Source organism: Spermophilus citellus (assembly GCF_964194105.1).
Source record: "Spermophilus citellus genome assembly, chromosome: 1".
NCBI lineage: Eukaryota > Metazoa > Chordata > Mammalia > Rodentia > Sciuridae > Spermophilus > Spermophilus citellus.
In genome coordinates this window covers 181,082,323-181,092,183 of record NC_138182.1, presented here as the reverse complement: position 1 = coordinate 181,092,183, position 9,861 = coordinate 181,082,323, and the positions used below count along the sequence as shown (strand labels likewise).

Genomic DNA, 9,861 nt, shown 5'->3' with positions numbered 1-9,861 from the left:
AGCAGTAAGGAGAGACTGGGAAAGCAGCTGGTGCGGAGACTCTGGAATCCCAGGTACCTGGAGCATAGTCTAAAGGGAACTGTGGGCTCCATGGGAGGACCCCTGTGGCCCTGTTTAATGCAGGCCTCTGGGAGTGAGGCATGGCTTAGGATGACCAACTCACCTAGTTTGCCTGAAACAAGCCTGAGATTTAGCACCAAGAATCTCATGTCAGTATCCAAGGTGGTTGGCTGCTCTATCATGGGCTAAGGAGCTACAGAGTCACTGCGTTGCCACCCTGGTTCAGCCTGGCCACAGGCGAGCAGTTTGGATCCAGAGAATCTCCCTGCAGCCAATGGGGCCTCTCCTGGCATCCAACTCCCCAGCCCAAGGCCCCTGTATCAGAGGCTCCGCCCACAAACTGTAGGTAACAAGGCCTCTCACACCTTTTCCCAGAGAGCTCACCAGGTGCTCTGAGACCTGAGGCTAGTCTGTGAGGTTGGATAAGGGAAGAGAAGGGTGGGAAGGATTTCAGAAACAACTTCATTCTACAAGGAAAGCCAGGGCCTGGAGGCCACAACCTCCCCCCACCCCACACACACACCCCTCCCCACCCCTTGGGGGGCTGAGGAAGACTTTACCTCTTGGTTGTTATGGGAACCCATACCCACCCTCCTGCTCTTGTTAAAGGTACCCTCAAGAACCTGAGAAGACACTGATTCCATCCCTGGTTCTGGGTGTGTGTGGGGTTGAGTAATTGGCTCAACCTTGAGCATGTCATCTAAGCCAGTCCAACAGAATAAAGACTGGGACTTGTCTTTTTCCACAGGAGAGATCTAGGACAGAGAAGGAACACCTCTTAGAGCATGGTGCTTGGCCAAGACAGAGAGAGACAAGGAGTGCACAGAAGTTTGTAGCTATTTATTGCACTGAAAACACCAAGAATAAAACAGACACCCCTTTCCCTCCCCCGCGCCCGCCCCCAGCAGAAAGTTTGAGCAGTGGTCATTCAAGTTCACAGCCACATATTTAAAAAAAAAAAAAAAAGAAAAGAAAAGAAAAGAAAGAACTAAAAACAGAACCCAAAACAAATAATAACAAAGAAACCAGCATGGGGAGTCTGTCAAACACATCCCCCAAAGGGTCTCCCTCCGAAGGGAGACTGGAGGCCGGGGTGAGGGGACAAGCCATGGTGGGCACAGACCCAGGAGAGTGCTTTCCTGTAAACGTATTTGCATGCTGGAGTCTGGGTTTTGGCTTGGGTTGGGTTTTTTTTTTTTTAATTTTATTTTTTGCATCTAAAGGGTGTTTGGGAGGAGCATGGAGACTGGTGAGGGTGGGCTCTGGGAAGCTTTTTCTGCCAGTTTCTCCCGCCTGCTGCTTCAGGGTCACTGTGGGGCCTCAGGGTCTACACCAGGCGGTCACCCACCCACCTCCACATCGGGGGCCATCTTGGCCTGGGGCAGGAACCTGCCTCCACTTCTCTAGCACTTGGAGAGGCACATGGTGGGCAGGCAGTGTGTCGGCCAATGACAGGCAGGACCTTGAGGTCCTTCTGCTCAGCTTCCTCTGATAGGGAAACCAAGGTGCAGAGACGGGAAAGGATGGGCCCAAGGTCACACTGCAAGTCTGGTCAGAGCTGGGAATTGAAGCCTCCTAACCCTCCTACCACTTCTCTTTCCCCCGCAGCCACTGCTGATGAGCAGCAGATGGCACCAAAGAGGGGACCGAGGGGCCAGCGGGGCAGAGGGTGGGGACTGGCCAGGCCCAGAAGCAAATTAGAGGCCAGTCAGGGAGGAAGCCTGGAAGTTCTCACAGGCGAGATGGGCTTCATGTCACCATCTGTGTGATCCTCCATCAGCCTGAGTGGGAACACTTAACCCTTTTAACCAATGGGGAAACTGAGGCTGAAGAAGGGACCAGAACTTGCTCGGTAATCGCAGCATCCCCTGGTGAAGGACACACCCTCAGCTTTGGCTGGGGATGGCTGGGGGGGACCTGGCAATTCACAGAGGGACAGGTGGTTTTGCTGCTGGGATGATAGGATCACTGGACAGTACTGAGAGGCCCTCTGGACCTGGGGCAGGCCAAGAGCCCACCCTGAGGCCTGGGCATCAGGGTCTCTGCAAAGGAACTTGCAGAGGCCAGCGATAGACCAGCTTGGAAACAGGAGGCTTCGGCAGCCAATTTCCTGGCCTGCAGCCCAGCCTGTCTCACCCGTCCTTGGGCAGCAGGACTGAAAAAGGAACCCAGCAGACAGCTCGTGATAGGGAAAGGCAGAAAATTCTGGATTAAATGACCTCACCAGTTCCACTCCTCCCAATACCCAGAGCCTCCTTCCAAAACCCTGGAGATGTGGCTCTTCCTCCCCTGAAATCCTCCCGAGGGGACAGTATCTCATGCTGGCAAAACACGGCCACACAGAGGCCAGAAGCACGGAGAGGCAGCAACATAATCCCGAGTCGGACACTGAGAATACAACCTCTATTATTATGATTATTATTTTGTCCAAAACATGTAGATTGATTTTGCTGTTTTTCTTCTTTTCATTTTTGTTTTTAACATACTTACTGCATATAAAGTCATGCAAAGAGAACAGTGCAGACAGCAGATTCCCATGGACGTGCCAAGGCACTCACACCAGAGTCAATCCCAGGGGAAGAGGGTGGGTGAGAGGAGAAGCGAGCAGAGAGGAAGAGAGCCCGAGGTCCAGGAGGAGGCGTGGCAAGTAGACATTTCCAGGGCTCTGCTTTGGCCACCAGATGCCAGGGGGAGAGAGGCAGTGAGGACACATGTTCCCGGGGCCCTCAGAGGTACGAGGGCTGCACAGACAGATGGGATGAGATCCTGGGAAGTGCAGTCATAGGACCGAGTTTTGAGGGAGTAGCAAAACAGAGCCTGGATGTTTCCGTCCTGCCAACCTCCCTGCTCCCTGCCCTGCCTTGCCATCTCCTAGTCACACTGGCATTGGATGCTCCCCCATCCTGGGAGGAAAGCCTGTGTTGGCTCACCTCAGACCAGAATGGCAGAGAGACCATGATCCCTGGGCTGAGCCCCCCTTGGCCTCAGAGTACCACAGGTGACAAGGTCCATCTCAGAAATGACAAAAGAAGAAGAAGAAAACAAAAAAAAGTCTAGAACAGAATAAAAACTACCCCTCATCCCTCTTCCCACCCCCCCTCTTCCCAGCCCAACCCTTCTCACAATAATTTGAGAGGTCTAGTTATTACATAAATATCCATTAACGCAAAATCCATTTACGAAATACACAGAAGTTTGGCTATAAAAAGGCATGCGGTCCAAGTAGAAGTGATACCTAAATGTTGCTTTCTTTTGACCCTGAAACACAACCAGATCCCCTCTCAGACAGGACCAAGCTGGAATTCTCCAGGGACGATGGGAGGGCAGGTGGTGGGTTAGCGTTGGAAGGCAGCAAGTGGGGACACCTGAGGGGTGGGACTGTCCACATGGGGGGCCAGGTCTGCTGACCAACCTCCAGGGAGGGCAGCGCAGGCCAGCAGGGGGTCAGGAAGCAGTTTGAAGCAGGGGCTCCTAGTTTCTGCTCCTCTCTTACCCTCTCCCACAGGGGAGTTTGGCTCTGGAGACTTGGGGTGTTCATCTGCCCTTCCCCAGGGACCCCAGAGGAGGAGAGATCCTCAGCACATGCCCCTCCTTTTCCCTGAACACACGGCTGGGGCATTTCTGCCTACAGCCAAGGCCAGATTAGGCCAACAACAGCCAGGTAGAGGTTGGGGGTCCCTGGGGCCAGCACCCTGGGCCCCGGGGCCTGAGGAAGCCCCACCCTGGCGGAGGGAGAGCGGAGACTGAGAACTGGGGCTGGGAGACCTGGCCATTTGCTCTGCAGTCGTGATGGCTTTGTGAACAGCAGGTTTTCTTGATGCAGGTACAGAGTTGACAGTGGCGGTGGTGGGACAATGTGATGGGGAGAATTCCAGCAAGATCCAAGTGGGAGAACCAGCAGCACATTCCACGAACAAGGAGTGGACCCCTGCGACACAGCAACGCGGTGACCCCAGCCTGGTCCTTCAACTGCAAGGCACAGTGCAGATGGTGAACCCCAAGGAACCTGAGGGAGCCCGCCCACCGCCTCCCAGGGCTCTGGTCCAGCTCGGGCCCCCAGGACTTGCAGCTCCCGAGGTCTCCCTCCTGGGCTCCTCCCACCTTGCTCGCTGGCTTCAGAGACAGGTCCCCGCTCTAGGCCAACAACCCCCCATGCCTTTAGAATACCCTGGGGCAAGCGGGAAGGAAGGATTCTTACTGGGGCAGGACGGAGGGCGCCCCGGATCTGTGGAAGTGGACAATCTGCCATTTGCCATCCCTGCGGTGCCAGACGCGGGTCTCCTCTGACTGGGCGGTGCGGGGAATGCCGCCCGCATCCAGATACTGCGTGATGCGGATGTAGGCGATGCAGGCGGACTCGTCCCCCATCAGGTGGATGTGGGGGTTCAGGATGGTGGTGTGCACGGGCTTGCTGTTCCGGGACCACACTGGAGGCAGGGACGGGAGGGGCAGAGCAGATGCAACTGGGGGGCCTCCTGCCTCCCCTCCTTCACTTTCTCAACTCGCAGGAGCCCTATCAGGGGAGGCCCCTCCCCCTGCCTCATTTACAGAAGGGGAGTCTTGTGAGAGGGCTCGGATAGCTGGGAGTCCAGGCAGAACTGCTAGGTAACAGAGACCCCCCCCCCCCCCCCCCGTGCAGACGCAGTGAACTTCAGACACTGCAGAGTTTTCCAAACAGGAGGGAGTGGGATTTTGCAATCATAGTCTCTTGGACACACGGAATTATAAGGCCAAAATGATTAAGGAACTAGATGAGCTCCACCTGCCTCAGACCCAGATCCTACATGGGCCAGGCAGGCACAAAAACGGACCCTTCTGGGTCTGGGAGATGACGGGGAGTAATGGGAACTGTGGCGGATAGACCTCCTTGTCCCATCAAAAGGGAGTGCCTGGCCCACAGCTTCCCTGGGGTTACCATGTGAATAGGTGGGACCCCTGTTGCCACACTAGGTGTCTCAAGAGGATCTGGAAATCTGGATGTTTCTATGAAACTCTTCACTTTTATTAGTGATATAGACTTTGAATTTAAAACATGACACAGGCCACATGGAAAGCTTCTGCAGTCCAGATATGACCTGTGGGCTGCCTATCGGCCACCTCCATGAGAAACATACAGAATTATGAAAACAGGGAGAATATGAGAATTGTAGAATCTTAGAACCTTTAACTTTTGGGATTGGTAGTCATGGAGTGAGGTCATGGAGCTTTCCAGAGTTTGGGGGGGATGCATAGCTCTTGTAATCATGACTGAACTGATAAAAGGATCTGAGCTACCTCCTGCTATATGAGGTCACCACTGCAATTATTATTATAGAACAGCTGTTTTTTTCTTTTTTTCATCAAGATAAAAAATAAAAGCACAGAAAGACAATGACCCAGGGGAGGGTTAGAGAATCAGTTGGCTGATTCTCACCCTTTCGAGGAACCCTTAAGAAGAGCCCCAATATAGGTCCTATTTGAATAACTGATTCAAAATGCATATTCTCCAGTTTCACCCCTAGACACCCCAGTTTAAGAGACTAATAAAAATCTCCCTTCCCAGTCCCCATCCTCAGATTCTGATATGCAGCCAGATTTGTGAGCCACTTATTTCCTGAAAAGTGTAAAGAGTCTAATTTTTTTCTGGATTGCAGAAAGTACCCAATAGCCTCCATTTCCTAATATTGTAATCACAGGGTTTTCAATAAATCACCAAAGTCATGAGTCTTCGACATATAGAATAACAGGCTTAGAATTCTGGGCTCTCAGGCATACAGAAGGTGGAGCTTTAGTGTCATTGACTTGGGTAACCTCAGAGGTCAAAGGGCACTCCTAAACAATGCATCTGTGCAATGTCCCTGACAGCATGCAGGGAGGAGGCACACAAAACCATCTATTTTAAAGCATCTCTATAGTAGGAAACTGAGGTCCAGAGAAGCCGTCTAACTTGGCCCAACCTGGGCCAGTTTCTGAAAGTACTACAACAGAACCTAAAAGAAGTCAGGCTCCTGGTGGAACTGAATTAGGACAATACAGAACAATTCCAGAAGGGATGAATGGTTTAGCATTGTCAGGGGATGGGTATTACTACTGTTGTTAAGGACTGAGATCCCCAGGACACCATGTTAACATGGTGTCTCTCATCTAGATTAAAGGCCCCAGTATCCACCCTATGGATAGGGTGAGAAACAAGGCCACGCCCTCTACAAGAAAGAACTAGCCACATGGAGGGTATGAGTGCATGGCCACTCTCGGTCTTTTGCTCCTGTGGATGCTGCCTTGAAGTGACCAGATGGTCAAGACATGGGCCAGCACAAAATGGCAGCTGCTGCACAGGCAGATGGGAACTGCAGGGGTTTCTCTGTTTGGTCCCATGGTCATCCCTGCACCCTCAAAGTGGAGCCCTGGCCTGGTCTCTGCTCTGATTTGTCAGGACAGGAGAATTTATACCAGGTGACCAGCACCCCCATAGCACAGAGGTATGGTAGTAGCCCAGGATCTGTGTGTGAACTCCAGGGTGATGGGGAAACATGGGGCCCAGCCACCCCTCTTCACATAAGGATTTCATCTCTACTGCTACTGATTTATTAAAGGAAGATGTAGCTTCATTCTTCACAGCTTTTTTTCTAGGGACAGGTCCCCTGTAGTCTGTACTCTATAAAATTCAGTTAGAGAGGGTGCAGGCCAGGGAAGGAATGTCCCCCCTAACTGGAGGCTGCTACTGTGCAGATGGAGCTGGTGACACTGGCAATGGGAGGAGAGTGAATCAGGTTTAGGTTCTGCCTCTGGCTTCCTTTGGACAAGTCATTTCCCTCTTTGGGCCTCAGTTTCCTCTTCTGAATGACAAAGAGTTGGACGAGATCTTCGGTCACTGAAGTACCAACCTTGCTGTTTTGACCATATACAAGGGCCACCGGTGCTTATTTCATGAAGATATGTTCCTGGATTGACTTACTTTACTAATTTACATGTTTATTTTGAAAGAAAACTTTTGTGCACAAGCATTAATGAACAATCAGTATCATAGAATAAAATCTTAATACTAAGTTCAGAGAAAATAAAGTTATGCAACTCTATCCAAGGTTCTTGCCTGCCAGGGATTGAAGCCTAGAATTGGCTTAATCCTTGATATAAAGGGACATTAGTTTGGAGACCTGGTAAGGATAGGCTAGCACCCAACTGAGCCTTTCCCCTAGGTTGGAGCAGGAGTATGGAAAGAGATTTTCGAAGGAACAGCCTTCTCCCTGTGATAGTCAGTGTTTCAGATGGTGCCTGCACAACCCTGAAATCCTGTTGCATAGTCCTAATGGTACATGCCCCTCACCTTGGGGGGCCCCAGATAGACTGCCTCTGGGGTCCTTCCTCCAAATCCTAAAGCTGCATGAGTCTAACCTGCATGCCCATTTCCTGGTCCCTGTCCGACCCATGGCCTAGGTGAGACACAGACACAGGCAGAAAGCACCCCAGGGCAGGCCCAGCTGCAGCCCCCTGACAGCCCCTGGTTGCAAAGCTGGCGAGGTCTCTCCTGCAGAGGAGAGGCCCAGAAAGGACGGACATGCAGGACAGAGACCTAGACAAACAGGCAGGGGCACAGCAGTGTGAGCTCGCTGTCCCCCCCTCTTTCCTGCACTGCCCGCCTACAGGGGGCATGTGCACCACAACCCAGGAGCCAGCTTGTGACCAGCGGGGCAGCCGGGATGGCTTCAGACATCACGATGTAGCTTGGGGTGTGAGCCAGTGGGAAGGCTCCCTTATCTATGAAACAGGAACTAATGCCTGCCCCAGACCCCTCCCAGGGTCAAGGATAGGAGAGGGCTGCAATGGCTTGTCACCAGTATCCCTGATTTCTGGGAACCCCCCCACCCCACCTTGCCCCATCCTCAGCCACAGGAGGGACAAGTCAGGCTGGCAGTGGATAGGCCAGGGTTAGGAGAGGGAACCAAGAGGGTACCAACCCTGGTCCATACGGAATCCTCCTCTTCTCTGGCTCCTGAGCCGCCCCTGGGGCCCTGCCCGTCACCCTGCTGTGCCATCCGGCAGGACATGGAACGAGAGCAGACAACAGGCACCCCAGAGAGAAGGGATTGCTCACGGTTTTCAAAATAGAATCGATGGAAGTCCAGGCCCTCGACCAGGTTCCCCAGGGCCTCGGGTTCGAAGGCCGTCATCCCGGGGTCGCACATCTTCCTGGGGGAGGAAGCCAGAGGAAAGAGGGGCTGGGGCAGCTTCTTGCTGTGGCCTTGCAGGGGGAGCCCCTGAAGGGCGATCAGGGAGACTGCTGGAAGGGGCTTGCAGACTGCCAAGTGTGGGGCGTGGCTGAGTGGATGGTGCCATCTAGATCCAGGAAACCTAGGTACAAGTCCTGGCCTCTGCCACTTATGGTTATGAGACCCTAAGCAAGTGGCTCAACCTCTTGAAGCAAGAGAAACATGAATAGGTGAGCAGGGTCCTGCTGTAGGCAAAGTGTGCCAACAGGAGAGAGAGACTGCTTTCTGCTTCCCATGCAGGGTCCCGGCCTGAGCCGTGGATCCAGAGGGGGCATTCCCTAGTTTGTCTTCCTGGGGTGTGAAGGTAGGTGGCTACCATTTCTTTTTCATAAAAGGGACCAGGGCTGGGGATGTGGCTAAAGCAGTAGCGCGCTCGCCTGGCATGCGTGCGGCCCGGGTTGGATCCTCAGCACCACATACAAACAAAGATGTTGTGTCCGCCGAAAACTAAAAAATAAATATTAAAAAATTCTCTCTCTCTCTCTCTCTCTCTCTCTCTTAAAAAAAAAAAAAAAAAAAAAAAAAAAGGACCTCTGTTCACCAGGCCAAGTAAATCCCTGACTTGAGCCTCAGTTCCCCTTCTGGAAGATGAAGAAAATGGCATCAGAGGAGGAGCACCTGGAAGGGAGGAGCACGGGGGCGTGGCTGAGGAGGCCCTCAGCAAACAGAGGCTTCGATCAGCCCGCTGCTCCTTCCAGGAAACACTGACAACCAGCTGGGCAAGGGAACAAGTTATCTCCCTCATCCCCAGATTTATAGAATCTTTTGAGGGACAACATAAACCCCTGTGGCAAAGCAATGAAGCCAGGGGTAAGAAATGCCCCAAGAAGGATGAAACACCCAATCCAGGGTGGAATTAGGGATACTGGAGGAGGATGTCAGACCCAGCATTACCCGAGCTGCCTAAAGCTCAGGTGAGCCCATACAGTGCACTTCTCCACTCAGGACCTCAGATTCTCCAGCCAGATTAAGCCAGGGAGATGGGATCTGTGCTCAGACCAAACAGGGTGCTCAGGACACTGTCAGCTCCAGAACCTTCCAAGGGTGGGAGCTGGGGGCTGAGTGTGTGGGAGACTGAGCACACCACTGGTGGAGGTGTCTGGGTGGCCCTGCCTCTTAGAATGGCAGGACTCAGAGGCTGCATTGTACAGATGGGGAAACCAAGGCTAAGGGAGATGCAGGGGCTTATTCAGGGACACACAGCACCCAGACTCCAGGGCCCAGACAAGGGCCCCAGAGGTCATGGCAAGAGTCAGAACCTAGGGTAGGTTGCAGATGCCAAAGTGACATCACAGAGGTGGAAGGGGGTCTCAAGAAATGGCACTGAGGGGCATAGGGGCTGTGGGGTCCCCCTACTCTCTTGCTCTCTGGATGTGTCTTTCCAGAGTCATTGATATATCCCAATTGGCATGATATATCCCAATTTAGTTTTTTCTAGGGCCAGTGGCAAGACCAGCCTAACAACCTGTTTCTGGGCTTTTATGCAACACCCAGGCATACACGTGACTACACACTTGGGCACACTTCTTGTGCACACAGTCACAAACGTGCACAT

General features: G+C 52.8%; 1 protein-coding gene across 4 annotated transcripts in view; it reads right to left on the bottom strand.

The window, feature by feature from the left end:
* Positions 1-1,017: 1,017 nt before the first annotated feature.
* Positions 1,018-9,861, bottom strand: part of CAMK2A (calcium/calmodulin dependent protein kinase II alpha) — a gene marked incomplete at its 3' end in the record, with an annotated part of 32,272 nt that continues 23,428 nt past the window's right edge. For 2 of the 4 annotated variants that reach the window (XM_081297547.1, XM_081297545.1), the window contains 3 exons: positions 8,132-8,226; positions 4,259-4,487; positions 1,018-4,029 (listed from right to left, as the gene is read on the bottom strand). In XM_081297547.1, coding sequence (XP_081153673.1) covers positions 4,026-4,029; positions 4,259-4,487; positions 8,132-8,226 — 328 coding nt within the window. Of the gene's footprint in view, positions 4,030-4,254; positions 4,488-8,131; positions 8,227-9,861 lie in introns of those variants that run through there. The other 2 variants (XM_081297548.1, XM_081297546.1) reach the window with 1 other exon arrangement.